The sequence below is a fragment of the Pleurodeles waltl genome, chromosome 4_2 (assembly GCF_031143425.1).
Source record: "Pleurodeles waltl isolate 20211129_DDA chromosome 4_2, aPleWal1.hap1.20221129, whole genome shotgun sequence".
NCBI classification, from domain to species: Eukaryota; Metazoa; Chordata; class Amphibia; order Caudata; family Salamandridae; genus Pleurodeles; species Pleurodeles waltl.
Genome location: NC_090443.1, coordinates 386,641,707 through 386,658,248, shown reverse-complemented (window position 1 = coordinate 386,658,248; position 16,542 = coordinate 386,641,707). Strand labels below are relative to the sequence as shown.

The following is a 16,542-nucleotide window of genomic DNA, read 5'->3' as shown; positions in this document are numbered from 1 at the left end:
TGTCTTCCAGCGCTCAGCAGAGGAGCACCCAGGCAAATAAGAAGCGGGCCATGCCGAATCAGGTACGAACACTGTCCTCCTTCCATTTCCTTAGGGCAGTGGACCTACTGCACTGCCTCCAGCTTATTGGGTGTGACTGTGTTGTCAGAATGTGTTGGTAGGGGACAGTTGCGTGCTGGTGGCAGGGGTGGCTTTCAAAAGAGTAGTCTTTAATGTTCTTTCAGATCCCAGATTTCAAATTGTGCCCGAACAAAGGCATGTTGTAATTCCCTTCTCTCCTAGTAGTGAAGTGTTTGGCCTGTTGTTTCAAAATGTAGTTTCAGTGGTAGGTGAGTACTACTTCTAACATTGAAGCTAAACTCTCAGTGGGCACTAGGAGAAATTGAATTGTAGCATTCCGATATCTTTGTGCAACGTTGTTCCTAGCTGTGATGCGACTCCCTAAAGTCTTTAGGTCTCAGCATGGAGGATAGACTCTGAATGTCTGCCAGCATTTTATGCAAAGTATGAGTGAATTACTGGCCGACATTCTGTAAGGAGGTGACCTCCTCCACTCCAAATTTTACCTTGAGTGTAGATCTTCAGTGAAAGAACAGCAGTGTAAAATGGACTGTTGGAGAGATGCACTGCTTTCAAAGTCCTGCCCTGCTAGCACTGGTGACCTGTTGTAAAGTACATATAAAAGTGTGTAGTAATTAGACCAGCCTCAACTTGTAATTTCTTAGCATGCTTGGATAGACATTTTCTCGATAACTTGATTCAAGCAACACACATGCCTTTCAGGCTGGTGGTGCAACAACCATTAGCAGTGCACACACTGGTGCCGATATTTATTACAGAAGAGGGTGTGAATTACAAATGCTTGATTGCTGAAGCCAGTTTCCAGCTTGCCATAGCAGGGTTATTTTGTCCATTCCTCTATTCCCAGGCATGGCATCTAAAATGGAGGAACACTACAGGGCTCTTCAAAAGAGGCATTGTGGGATAGGTCCAAAGAGGAGCCTGCTGTATATACAGACTTCCAAGCTTCCATTCACCAAACTTATGCAAGATATCTCTGCTGGCCAAGCCATGCCACTTTTCTGTTCACGTTGTGTTATGCCTCCCGAGGGTGAGATGACAGTCGAGGCAATGGCAAGCCACACATTCTACAACTATGGCTATGCTGCCTTTTGATCCAGTTTAACAAGGTTATTCCTGCACCATGTTAGGCAGTGCATCTGTGAGGTCCAGTGTGCTTGCTCTAAAGTTGAGGTGCCCTTGCGTTGAGACAGGTCCAGCAAGGACCAGATATTCGGATGGGTCTGTCAGCACCATCAGACCAACAGTATTCCTCCTTTCAGATGTCTTATAAAATATGTGCCTAATTTTGATCTGGACTGGGCATTGGTAAATACAGGCCCAGTAGGGTGCTGTGCCATAGTTCCAGGTCCAGCAAATCTCAGGCAAGATGATAGTGTAGTCTTCTGGGGTTTGAACCAGTTGTGGATTCTAGAGGTTGTCCAGTCTTAGTTATGCACTACACCTGGACTCCTCCCTTCCTTGTACAGTAAATCATGTGCTAGATAGTCCAACTGAAACTCACCCACACGTTACAAGATTAAGTGTGCTTCCACCTTCCACTTATTCTGCTTAGCTTATGTTTACTGAGATATGGATTAGGTCCACCATATTTCCCAGCATACTATCTGCCTGTACCTGCATTCTTTGCTGGTGTGTGCAAGTGCATACCACAAAATGAATATTAATTATCCCATCATGCTCATGCCACCGGTGGTAGGCAAGATGTGGATTGTGGGCACCACATGTCAATGCACGGTAGGTCCCGTCTCTGGTTGCCTAATATAAACAGTCCAGATGCTAATCTGCTTTGGTCTGAAATTATTCAAGTAGTAGACAGTGTGTTAAGAAAAGAGCTCCTGAGTACTATTCCTCTTAATTCTGAAAACCCAATTATTTTCTATAGTTTGTTTCTTGAGTTGTTGGCAGTGCATCCTCCACTGAGTCATTTTGATTCACATTATCTCTGTTACATGGTTTTACATTCCGTGCAGATAGCAGTGCATGGGGGTTGGTGCTTGCCAAAGGGTGTGCTTATAACCTTGCATTTTGTTCTGAATGAGTTTTAAAATATTAAACCATTAACACTGAATATTATTAATTGCACGTTTTTCTTTTACTGTTTATCTGCTTTCTTTTGTATTCTTTTCTACCATTTTTTATGCTTCTTGCTGTCCCTATGGCTTGTATTTCTGCATCCTTTCTTCCTTTATTTGCCCACTATTTAATAATGCGATTCTACAGGGTGAGATATTGGTAAGTACACTGAAACAAGTGTGTGTAGTGTGCAATAGACCAGCCAGTGATGGGGGCTCACCTTCAGTCAAAACATAGAAAACATTCCCTGCCTTTGCCCCATCTATCCAGCCTTGAGTTCACTCCGAGACCTCCTGTAGCTAATATTTTAAGCCTTCTTGCTCCCAAATTGTGCAAAAAAACAGGGCAGCGGTAGAGGAAATGCCAAGTATGTTTTTGTCTTTTCAGAAAGCTTTGTGTGAATTCTGGAGATTGCTTGTACATTCGTTGGGTAACTTATGGTTGTTCACCAAAACAATAAATATAAAAAAGCTGCCAAAACACCAGTGGCAAGCCCTTATGGGTTTCTGCATTGTAAAGTCACCTTGTCAGATATGCAAAGAATGCTCCCACATTCCTAACACGAGAAAGCTGTGGAGCTTAAAACCATCAAGTGATGGGACAAGTCCTCTTTCCCAAGGAAGGGAAAATTCTGAGAAATCTATGTATCAGCACATACCAGTATAAAGCTGGATTCATAATGCAATTTCATGACCACACATACACAGGCTTATTGAACAAAGACCAATCTTAAACATAATCATTTTCTAAAAAAGCTTTGTAAATTTGTGATGTGCTAAAATCTTGTCTGTTAAATATTTGTTTCGGTGAGGTGGGGGATCTAGAAGGGCAGAGGTCTGAAAGAGCAAGCAAAAATAATATAAATGTAGTTCCCCAAACAAAGAATTCAGAAACTATTTTTGAAAGCCTATTTTGAAATATATGCCATATGCCCTGGGGACACCTAAGCTTAGTAAACTAGGTGGTTTTCCTTTTAATTCAAATGATTCCTGAAGATGAGAAGCCTGGTACTTTTGTTATAGGTCACTATTAAACAAACCCTGATTAAACAGGGTGTGATTCAAGAGCAATAACACATTTTAATAATGTTAAATGTGTAAAAACAAGCCCACTTGCGTTTCTGGTGAATCATTAACATGGCCAGTAATAATGAAAGGGGCAATGTGTCTTCAGACTTTCACGAAAACAAGCACTTGTGTCACTGGAAGTGCTCAATTTCTTACCTTTTTTAGAGAATGATGAAAATTCGCTATAAATAAATACAGTTATACCACATTTTGCTATTGTCTCTCCCACTTCATCCTTTCCTTCTCTTAGTCAATACTGCATTTCATGCCGACTCCTGTATATTTTTGAAAATGAGATCTGTCATCTTTTTAAATGACACTTTAAGAAAGGCAAGCAACCATCTGGGAATTTGATCTGTCCCTCATTAGAGTTCACACAGGTCAAAGAAAGAAATCCGAAACGGAATTATAGATTCGTCATAGTTATATTTATATTTTTAAAAAAGTGTACTCTCCAATGTAACACTGCATGAGCAAGTATCAATACGTTGTGCTATTTAACATTCTCTTGAGAACAGTGTGGTTTCTTACATATACTTCTCTGCAGTAGCTATAAAACGGTTGTAAACCTTCCCTGTTTTGCTACTGCAGGTATAGAGTCTCCTTAAGACTGCCTAACCTAAGGGGCTATGTGCTTATGGTGATCAACAGTAAAATCATTGACAAAAACTCTACATGAATGGCTGCGGTTACTTTTGTCACAGTGAAATAGGCAAAAGACAGCAGCTGTTTAATTGCTGTGGAGTTGATGTTTTCTTGGAGAAATAAGCATGTTGTTTTCAATAGAATGTCACATTTAAAAGCACATTGATGCATGCAAAGCCAGTCTTAACTTATCTAATAAATTTGGACCAAGGCACCTCCCATGAGATGTATGTCACTATGTAGCTTGTGACATTTTATAAATCCAGTACCTTACATGGTAATGAGTGGTACTTCTATGTCTCTCTTTTTTTGTAACTGTTTTTAAACAGTTGGGCCCTCTCAAAATAGATAGGTGTTTGTGTGTGGATTTAAATGCATACTGATGTATCCCCAAAATGGTAGGGAACAAAGTAACAGTGCACCAGGAGGCATATGTCCTGTCTACATTTATAATTTATTTGGTATTCATTTCCATAAACATTTTAAAATGTTTCCCAGTTATTTAGTGTAACTTGTTTTTGTACTATATACAGCTTGAGTCTCCAAGCTTTGTCCCCAAAAAGTTGTTTGTAGGTGCAGTACAATGCTGCCCCATCACTGGCTGGAGTTTGAGGCTGAAGCGAGCAACTTGTGCTGTTGTGACGGGAAGGTGGAGATCCTGACAATCTGAGGGGCTGAGGCAGGTGGCAAATTTCTTCTTAAGGCTTCTGAAGTTTCTAATTTCTGGTGGAGGCAACGAAGGCAAGAAGAAGTAAAATTGGCATGGAACGTGATGTGACTTGTCATAGGACTAAAGCGTTCAAAACAAGGCCCTTTAATGGCACAAGCCAACACCGCCCTGCATATTCATTCATTTTTATTCCTTCAAACTGTCATTTCCTTAGCACCCTACAACATCATCCTCCCCTTGAAGCCCCAATTTGCATCCATGTCGCTGGGAAGGATCAGAGGTGTTAGAAGATGTGATGAGGGGGCATAACTTTTTTTTTTTCTTCAAGTTTTGCTCTCTGCGGCACTGCTACCTGGGGACTGACTGTGCCATCCTACAGGCCTATGTAGTGATTCTTACCTCTTCATCTCCTTCCTTTTAATACAAATCAGGCTCAAGCACTAGGGTATCACTGACATCCTGTACCTAAAAGGGTAATTTGTTGAACATGTTTCAGTCTGTGACTCACCTTAGAACCTCAAACTTAACACCATCTTGACACACCTTTGGTCTTACCATAGCGATCCAGCAAACTGCTGTAGTGCATGGTTGTCAGCTTTCACCTGCAGGCCAGACTGCTTCAAGTATAATGATGAAACTTGAGAACCATGTTGCCAGTGTCATATATATTCTGGCATACTGAGGTGGCATTCCTGTGACAGAAATCGGTCTGTGAAACATGGAAAAATATGTAAAGTACTGGCCTATAGTGTTGAACATACGAATGAGAACTTTACTGACCTCTAGTGTTATGTTGAAGTATGTCGTATTGGATTCGGGAAGATGTTAACATTACTGTACTGTAATCTTTGGTTTAGAAGGAAGTGAGCTTTACCAGTTATCTGGTGTTGGGGTAGATGGGTGAGGGCATTATTGTACTTTTAGTGTTGGTGGTAGGAGGATGTAAACATATTAGTGTCATGCAGTGATTGAGATTATAGCAGTGTGAACACCACATGTCTGGTTTTGCAGAAGATGTGAACTTTACTGTCCATTATTATTGGGTTTAGAAAGATGTGAACGTTTCTGTCCAGTACACTCGTACTTAGAAATGTGTACATTTTTCTCTGTTAGTGTTGAATTGAAAGATGTGAACTATTCTGTCAAGTTATACAGGTTCTAAAGAGATATGAACACTAATGTTCATTAATATTGACTTTCGAAAGATGTTAACATTACTCTCTACTGAAGTTGACTTTACAAAGGTGTAACAATGTCATGTAAAGTTGTTTTTTGTGTTTTTTTTTTTTTAAGGTGTGAACATTACTATGATTTAAGTTGTGGAGCTAACAATATAGCACTACTATCACATTGTAGGGTTTTGGTTTGTGAACATTACACATTTGGATTTAGAAAGAATTTTAACATTGCAGTCGTTCAGTTTTGGATTTCTGTATATGTGAGTATTGCTTTTTGTAATGTTCAGTTTACAATGACTCAAACATTGTTCTCCAGGAATTTTTTATTTAAAAGCATATGAAGGTTAGTGCCTGGTAAAGTTGGGATCATAAAGATGTGAACATACTGTCCTGTAGTTTTGGCTAAACAGATGTGAGCATTACTTTCCAGGATTGCATGGACATGCATTTTGTAGCATTACTGTTGAGTACTATTTGATTTATAGAGAAGTGAAAGTTGATGTCAGTGTTGGGTTTAGGAAAATGTGAGCATTGTTCTCTCATGCTGGATTCATAAAATTGTGAACATTACTGTTTTGTAGTGTTGAATTCATAAAGACATGACCAATATTATAACATAGTTTTAGAATCAAATGGGGATATTACAGTTCTTGTGGACTCTAAAGGACCGGCAAATATTGTTTGTTGGGTTTAGAAAGAAGGGGGCATTATTGTCATATTGGATTTGTAAGTATGTAAGCATTACTGTCTTGTAGGAATTAATTTAGAAAGAGCTTACCGTCAAGGTTTGGATGTGTGTGTGTGAGATGCAGAAAGGTATATATTTTACTGTTTGGTGCTGTTTGATTTATGTCCTTTTGGATTTCTAAATGTGAAAATTACTTTCTTGAAGTGTTGGATTCATAAAACTGTGAGCATTACTTTCGCAGAGTGTAGGAATTTATTGTGAACATTGTAAGTCTGTCTATAAGATGTGAACATTCTTGTTGAGTAATGTTATGTTTACAAAGAAGTAAACATTAGTTATGTTGGATTTCTAAAATGTGAGCATTAATGTCCGTGATGAATTTAGAAAGATTTGCCTAGTACTGTTTGGGAACAGAAAGGGGTGACTTACTGTCTAGAATTGATTGGTTTCCTGTTTTCTTGGATTTTTGAACTTGTTAACATTACTGTTCATATAGTGTTCAAGTAAGAAAGATTTCACCATTACTATATGGTTGTGTTTCAGGGAGATATATTTGAATTATACTCTTTCTGTAGTTTGATTTATTGGTAAGTTTGGGACTTAAAGATGTGAACATAACTGTTTAGCTGTTTTAGGGATGAATGTTAACAATGATGTCTAGTATTCTTAAAAAGAGACAGTTACTGTCCTGTGTATTTAGAAACAGGTGAATATTACTATTCTTTAGTGTTGGCTTTATATAGCAGTGAACATTGCTTTCCTTTGTTGGGTTTAGAAAGGTGTGATTTTTTTCTGTCGTGATGTCATAGAATTTGGAAAGATTTCGAGTTTTTTCCTTTTCACCGTAGCGGATAAAAAGTTGTGTCGTGGATCTTAAAAAAACACAAGCTCACTGTTCTTTGGTGTTGGACCTTGGAATGTGCAGACATTACTTTTTTAGGGGTATCCATGATTGTTTCCTCTAGCTTGGGCCTTGGAAGATGTTAATATTCTTGCTCTATAGTATGGAATTAAAAACATTAGACATAATGTTAATATCTTGGATGACCGTCTAAATATTGGTCCTGCGAGCACTTGCCTTCCAACTTCTTCCTTCTTTCTATCCAGTCCTTCTTCTTGCCTCCTGCTTTACCATCCTTTCAAAACATTTTAAATTTAAAAGTACTCTTTTAATAATCCCTCTAGGGCAGCTATTCAAATGTGCATCTCCCAAGGAGAATAATGCACTATGGTTAACTGGTCCTTTATGCCCTCTTAATTTTTCAGGGTTGCCTCCTTCCCTCCGCCAGACAAACTGTACGAGTCAAGTTCCTCTAGCCTTCACAGGCAAAGTCCAAGCTTTTGTTGGTGTCTCTGTGCAGCACATTGGTCTCCATGTGCTATGGCGCTTTAGTACGCAGTGGAGCGGCACTGGTGAATGGACCCAGGTTATTAGGCATCTTCCTTAGAAATATAATCCAGTACATCTCCTGCTACCAACAACTTTATCTGATTATGAGTCAAAGGAAGATACTTGCATTTAAAAATATATATTTCTGCTATACACAGTCCAGATTCCAGGAGGACAAAAGAAGGGCATAGCAAAGGTGTGGGAAACTAGTATGAGAAAGTGCATTGATTGCAATTTCTGGAGCAGAATCCCTGAAAAGACTGCCTTGTGACTTGTACTTTTAAGACTTCAAAAGTCCAGGATTGTACTGTCTGTTGAAAGATGGTGTTGGAAGGATCATTTTACTAAGAGGACCACTCTTTTAGAAGATCATCTGATAGCACCCCTCCAAATATTCCACCAAGATATCACAAGTTGCCCCCAGAACATACAGTTCTGTTACAATTAGAGGTTCAATCTCTACTGCTCAAACAAGCAATAGAAGTAGTTCAACAGTCCCAACAAGGAACAGGAGTATACTCACTATACTTCCTAATTCCCAAAAAAGATGGTGAGGGTGGCTTAGGCCCATATTAGACCTCTGGGCCCTCAATCTATACATCTTGTCAGAGCATTTTCACATGGTAACTCTGCAAGATGTTATTCCACTACTGCAAAAACACGATTTTATGACTGCTCTAGACCTCAAAGATGCGTACTTTCACATACCCATCCTCCCAGCACACACAAAATACCTCAGGTTTGTCATAGCAGGAAAACACTACCAGTTCAAAGTGTTATCATTTGGCATAACAGCTCCAAGGGTGCTCACAAAGTGTCTAGCAGTAGTAGCAGCATACTTAAGAAGACAACACATCCATGTCTTTCCATATCTAGACAATTGGCTAATAAAATCAAGCAATCTTACACAATGCCAAAACCATACTCGTTATGTGATAGAAATTCTCCACACACTAGGGTTTTCTATAAACTACCAAAAGTCACAACTACAACCGTATCTAGGTGCTATCCTAAATACTCAACTAGCTCTAGCGTATCCAAATATACAAAGAATACAAGCTTTACAAAACTTAATACCACTCATATAGGCAAATCAACAATACAGTATGATTTATCATGAAGATTTTAGGAATGATGGCATCTTGCATAGCAATAGTACCACATGCAAGATTAAATATGAGGCCCTTACAACAGTGCCTTGCACAACAATGATCACAAGCACACGGTCAACTACAAGATCTAGTGTTGCTGGACCACCAAACACATATGTCCCTTCAGTGGTGGAATCGCAATGGATATGCATAGCATGTGAATCTGCGGCACTACATGCCACCAACAGATGTACACTGGGTAAGTGACATTTTCCATATACACACACACATACACATATATATTATGAGTCATATATAGTATGTGTGTGTATATGTGTGTGTGTATATATATATATATATATATATATGTTCAATGGCATGTGTAGCTGCAGATACACATGCTTTGCACATCCCGCCATCTAGTGTTGGGCTCGGAGTGTTACAAGTTGTTTTTCTTCAAAGAAGTCTTTTCGAGTCACGAGATCGAGGGACTCCTCCCATTTCGGCTCCATTGCGCATGGGCGTCGACTCCATCTTAGATTGTTTTCTTTCCGCCATCGGGTTCGGACGTGTTCCTTTTCGCTCCGCGCTTCGGTTCGGAAAGTTAGTGAAAAACTCGGAAAATTCGACGGTATTGTTTGTGTTCGGTATCGGGTTAGCTACAACAGATCGAAACCGAATTCGGAAGAGCTCCGGCGACCCTTCGGGGTTTTCGATTCCCCGCCGGGGCCTGGTCGGCCCGACCGCGTGCGTCTTCAAGGCTAATGGAACGGACCCCATTCCGCTTCTGCCCTGAATGCCACAACAAGTATCCTTACACAGATCAGCATCTGGTCTGTAATTTGTGTTTGTCGCCAGAACACAAAGAGGATACCTGTGAGGCCTGTCGAGCATTTAGGTCCAGAAAGACTTTAAGGGATCGAAGAGCAAGAAGATTACAGATGGCGTCGGTGCAGACAGGACTAAAACACATGGAGGAGGAAGCCTTCTCCATCGAGGAGTCGGACTCGGAAGAGGTCGATCCTGAACAGACGCCGAATACCACGAGTAAAACGTCGATACACAAGACTCACGTAAAAGCCAGTAAAGCCCAGGGGAGGCCACCGCCAACAGGCCATGGCTTAACCCGAAAAATAGGTGACCGGGCATCGGCACCGAAAAAGGGCATGCATGTGTTGAAGTCATCCGACTCCAGTCGAGATACCGGCACAGAGCAGACTCGACGCCGGGTCAGAGTAGACTCGATGCCGGGTCAGAGCAATCTCAGCACCGAGAGAGCGGCACCGAACCAAGTCGGCACTGAGAAATCTGTATGCCGAAGAGCAAAAAAGTGTCGTCGGAACCGAAAAAGGCAGCCGAAAAGGTTTCGATACCGAAACATCCGGCCTTGGAACCAAAATCAAGTTCCTTCACAGAGGAACAAGGCCTGTCCTCACAAATGAAAACACATAGATTTGGACAGGAACTGGAAACAATGGAGCCAGACTACACCCAAAGAAGGCTACACATCCAAAAGGAAACGGGGAAGATCAGCACTCTCCCTCCGATTCAAATGAAACGCAAACTTGCCTTCCAAGAGAAAGACAAGCAGCCACAGGCAAAAGTGGCTAAACAAGTAACCCCGCCACAGTCTCCACAACGCTCTCCGCAACCATCACCGGTAGCCACTCCACCTATGATGCAATCCCCGACCCACACAGGGATGAGTCAGGATGATCCAGAAGCGTGGGATCTTTATGATGCGCCAGTGTCAGATAACAGTCCTGACTGTTATCTAGCTAGACCGTCACCACTAGAAGATAGTACAGCCTACGCACAGGTGGTGTCAAGGGCAGCGGCGTTTCATAATGTCAGCCTGCATGCAGAGCCAGTTGAAGACGACTTTCTATTTAATACACTGTCGTCCACACACAGCCAGTACCAGAGTCTCCCCATGCTACCTGGAATGCTAAAACACTCCAAACAAGTGTTTGAGGAGCCGGTAAAAGGAAGGGCCATTACTCCAAGAGTGGAGAAAAAATATAAACCGCCACCAACAGACCCCGTGTACATCACACAACAGTTAACACCAGACTCAGTGGTAGTAGGGGCAGCTCGCAAGAGGGCGAACTCACACACTTCAGGAGATGCACCACCTCCAGATAAAGAGAGTCGTAAGTTTGACGCGGCAGGGAAAAAGGTGGCGGCACATGCAGCAAACCAGTGGCGTATTGCAAACTCACAGGCTTTGTTGGCCAGATACGATAGGGCTCATTGGGACGAAATGCAACACTTTATAGAACATTTGCCCAAGGAGTTCCAAAAGAGAGCACAGCAAGTGGTGGAAGAAGGGCAGAGAATCTCAAACAATCAGATACGGTCAGCAATGGATGCAGCAGACACAGCTGCTAGAACTGTAAACACAGCAGTGACAATAAGGAGACATGCATGGCTGCGTACATCAGGATTCAAGCCGGAAATACAACAAACCGTGCTGAATACGCCATTTAACGGACAGCAGTTGTTTGGGCTGGAGATGGACACTGCCATCGAAAAGCTTAAAAAGGACACTGATACGGCCAAAGCCATGGGCGCACTCTACTCCCCACAGAGCAGAGGCACATTTCGTAAAACACAGTTTCGAGGGGGGTTTCGAGGACAAAGCACGGAACCCACAACCTCACAAACAAGGCCCACTTATCAGAGCCAATATCAGCGGGGAAGTTTTTCGGGGACAATATAGAGGGGGACAGTTCCAAAAAAGTAGAGGGAAGTTCCAAACTCCCAAAACTCCACAAAACAAGCAGTGACTTACCGTCACAAATCCCCAACACAACACCTGTGGGGGGGGGAGGATAACCAAGTTCTACAAACAATGGGAGGAAATAACAACAGATACTTGGGTCCTAGCAATTATCCAGCATGGTTATTGCATAGAATTTCTCTCCAAATGTCCCACCGAAAACACACACTATGTCAAAACAACACATGGATCTTCTACAACTGGAGGTCCAAGCGTTGTTACAAAAAGAAGCAATAGAATTAGTACCAATTCATCAAAAAGGAACAGGAGTTTACTCTCTGTACTTTCTCATACCCAAAAAGGACAAAACTCTAAGACCTATATTAGATCTCAGAACGTTAAATACCTACATCAAATCAGATCACTTTCACATGGTGACATTACAGGACGTAATCCCATTGCTCAAACAACAAGATTACATGACAACACTAGACCTAAAGGATGCATACTTCCATATACCGATACATCCTTCACACAGAAAGTACCTAAGGTTTGTATTCCAAGGGGTACATTACCAATTCAAAGTGTTGCCATTTGGGATAACAACTGCGCCAAGAGTTTTTACAAAATGCCTGGCAGTAGTAGCTGCACATATCAGAAGACAGCAAATACACGTGTTCCCGTACCTAGACGATTGGTTAATCAAAACCAACACGCAAGAACGGTGTTCACAACACACAAAGTATGTCATCGAAACCCTCCACAAACTAGGTTTCTGACTCAACTACACAAAGTCACACCTTCAGCTGTGTCAAACACAGCAATACTTAGGGGCAACAATCAACACAACAAAAGGGCTTGCCACTCCAAGTCCACAAAGGGTACAAGCATTTCACAATGTAATACAGGCCATGTATCCAAGACAAAGAATACAAGTCAAGATGGTGATGAAACTACTAGGCATGATGTCCTCATGCATAGCCATTGTCCCAAACGCCAGATTGCACATGCGGCCCTTACAACAGTGCCTAGCATCACAATGGTCACAGGCACAGGGTAAACTTATAGATCTAGTGTTGATAGACCGCCAAACCTACACCTCGCTTCTATGGTGGAACAATATAAATTTAAACCAAGGGCGGCCTTTCCAAGACCCAGTGCCTCAATACGTAATAACTACAGATGCCTCCATGATAGGGTGGGGAGCACACCTCAATCAACACAGCATCCAAGGACAATGGGACACTCAGCAAAGACAGTTTCACATAAATCACTTAGAACTACTGGCAGTATTTCTAGCGTTGAAAGCATTTCAACCCATAATAAGCCACAAACACATCCTTGTCAAAACAGACAACATGACAACGATGTATTATCTGAACAAACAGGGAGGAACACACTCAACACAGTTGTGTCTCCTGGCACAGAGAATATGGCATTGGGCGATTCACAACCACATTCGCCTAATAGCACAGTTTATTCCAGGGATTCAGAATCAGTTAGCAGACAATCTTTCTCGGGATCACCAACAGATCCACGAATGGGAGATTCACCCCCAAATACTAAACACTTACTTCCAAAGATGGGGAACACCACAAATAGACCTATTTGCAACAAAAGAAAACGCAAAATGCCAAAACTTCGCATCTAGATACCCACAGGATCAGTCTCAGGGCAATGCGTTATGGATGAGTTGGTCAGGGATATTTGCATACGCTTTTCCCCCTCTCCTACTCCTTCCATATCTGGTAAACAAATTGAGTCAAATCAAACTCAAACTCATGCTAATAGCACCAACTTGGGCAAGACAACCTTGGTACACAACACTACTAGACCTCTCAGTAGTGCCTCATGTCAAACTACCAAACAAACCAGATCTGTTAACTCAACACAAACAACAGATCAGACACCCAAATCCAGCATCGCTTAATCTAGCAATTTGGCTCCTGAAATCTTAGAATTCGGACACTTAGACCTTACACAGGAATGTATGGAGGTCATAAAACAAGCTAGGAAACCAACAACTAGACCTTGCTATGCAAATAAGTGGAGATTGGTTTATTATTGCCATAATAATCAAATCCAGCCATTACACGCATCTGCAAAAGACATTGTAAGCTACTTACTACATTTGCAAAAGTCAAAGCTAGCTTTTTCATCCATTAAAATACATCTTACCGCAATTTCAGCTTATCTGCAATTTACGCACTCAACTTCATTATTTGGGATACCAGTCATAAAAGCATTTATGGAAGGCCTGAAGAGAATTATACCACCAAGAACACCACCAGTTCCTTCGTGGAACCTCAACATTGTCTTAACTCGACTCATGGGTCTACCTTTCGAACCTATGCACTCATGTGAAATGCAATACTTAACATGGAAAGTTGCATTTCTAATTGCTATCACATCTCTAAGAAGAGTAAGTGAGATACAAGCATTTACCATACAAGAACCATTTATTCAGATACACAAGCATAAAGTAGTCTTACGAACAAATCCTAAATTCTTACCAAAAGTCATATCACCGTTCCACTTGAATCAAACAGTAGAACTACCAGTGTTCTTCCCACAGCCAGATTCGGTAGCTGAAAGAGCACTACATACATTAGACATCAAAAGAGCGTAAATGTACTACATTGACAGAACAAAACAAATTCGGAAAACAAAACAATTATTTATTGCTTTCCAAAAACCTCATACAGGAAATCCAATTTCAAAACAAGGCATTGCTAGATGGATAGTTAAGTGCATTCAAACTTGTTATCTCAAAGCAAAAAGAGAACTGCCTATTACACCAAAGGCACACTCTACTAGAAAGAAAGGTGCTACCATGGCCTTTCTAGGAAATATTCCAATGACTGAAATATGTAAGGCAGCCACATGGTCTACGCCTCATACGTTTACCAAACACTACTGCGTGGATGTGTTAACGGCACAACAAGCCACAGTAGGCCAAGCAGTACTACGAACATTGTTTCAAACAACTTCAACTCCTACAGGCTGAACCACCGCTTTTGGGGAGATAACTGCTTACTAGTCTATGCAAAGCATGTGTATTTGCAGCTACACATGCCATCGAACGGAAAATGTCACTTACCCAGTGTACATCTGTTCGTGGCATTAGTCGCTGCAGATTCACATGCGCCCACCCGCCTCCCCGGGAGACTGTAGCCGTTTTCGAAGTTGATCTTGAGCATTTGTAAATATATCACTTTAAACTACATTATGTACATACATATTCACTCCATTGCATGGGCACTATTACTATAATACATAACTCCTACCTCACCCTCTGCGGGGAAAACAATCTAAGATGGAGTCGACGCCCATGCGCAATGGAGCCGAAATGGGAGGAGTCCCTCGATCTCGTGACTCGAAAAGACTTCTTCGAAGAAAAACAACTTTTAACACTCCGAGCCCAACACTAGATGGCGGGATGTGCAAAGCATGTGAATCTGCAGCAACTAATGCCACAAACAGCTGTACACTGGGTAAGTGACATTTTCCATATGTGTGTGTTTGGCATGTGTAGCTGCAGATACACCTGCTGTGCATATACTTCTGCCATCTAGTGTTGGGCTCGGAGTGTTACAAGTTGTTTTTCTTTGTAGAAGTGTTTTCGAGTCACGGGATCGAGTGACTCCTCCTCTTTGGCTCCATTGCGCATGGGCATCGAGTCCGTTAGATTGTTTTCTTTCCGCTATCGGGTTCTGACGTGTTTCCTTTCTCTCAGATAGTTCAATTTGGAAAACTTTGAAAACAACGGTATTGTATCGTTCCCGTTACATCCTCTATCAACACTTCGGTACTGTCGGAACAGACATCTCTACTTTCCCTTCGGAGTGCGTGCGCCCAACTCGGGCCTGGTCGGGCCGACCGTGTGGAAGCCTCATGGATCGGACTCCATTCCAAAGCTGTCCTCTGTGCCATGCCAAATTCCCTTATACAGACCAACACCTCGTCTGTAATCTTTGTCTTTCCCCAGATCATCGGGAAGAAAATTGCAAGGCCTGCTGATCCTTCTGATCAAAAAAGACACTTCGGAACAGAAGAGCACAAAGGCTTGAGATGGCGTCAAAGAGATCCGAACATCTCAACGTCGAGGAGGAAGAGATCATGCAGACCGCTGTCTCCGTTCGAGGATCTGACTCCGAACAGGAATCCGAGGAAGACAGACCGGTCACGGCAGGACAGCATGTGAGTACGCCTGCCCCTGTACCATCTAAACCGAAATATAAGGCCTTGGGGATGCCACTGCCGGAAGGCCATGGCTCGACCCGAAAGAAGACACCCGGTGACCAAACCCCCTGTTCGGCACCGAAAAAGGCCACTCCTCCGAAGCCATCGGAGTCGCCCAGAAGCTCAGTCTCCGACTCGAGCAAACACCGCTCTTCCAAGTCAAAATTTCTGAAATCCCTTTTGGAGCCGAGACCATCCACAATGCCATCTTTTTCGATACCGAAAAAGCCAGCTAAGGAGCCAAAAAGAGCAGGTTACACCGAGGAGCATGGACTTTATAAAACACTCTAAGAAAGCCATAAAACTTCTGAGGAGGACACCCAAATACAGCCAATACTGGAAGTAATGGACGAAAGGCAAGCCAGCATTCATAACCATAAAGAAACTGGCAGAATCTTAACAGCACCTCCTCTAAAACCTAAGAGGAAATTAGCCTTTCAGGAGGAATTGGACACTGCACAGCCTCCAGCTGAAGTGCCAAAGACAAAGGAGAGACCACCATCTCCTCAATATTCTCCCCTTCTCATTCTCCTCCTCACTCTCCACACCTGCATATCTCTCCTTCTACCAGTCCTACACCAATGCAGTCACCATCACATTCCTTTGACTCGCAACAAGATAATGTAGACCCATGGGATCTTTATGATCCCGATCCCATTCCCGATAACGACCCAGACTGCTATTCCTCTAAG

General features: G+C 42.1%; 1 protein-coding gene across 4 annotated transcripts in view; it reads left to right on the top strand.

The window, feature by feature from the left end:
- Positions 1-16,542, top strand: part of DNM2 (dynamin 2) — a 658,491-nt gene that overhangs the window by 368,914 nt on the left and 273,035 nt on the right. For all 4 annotated transcript variants that reach the window (XM_069231533.1, XM_069231530.1, XM_069231531.1 and 1 more), the window contains exon 13: positions 11-62. In XM_069231533.1, coding sequence (XP_069087634.1) covers positions 11-62 — 52 coding nt within the window. The remainder of the gene's footprint in view (positions 1-10; positions 63-16,542) is intronic.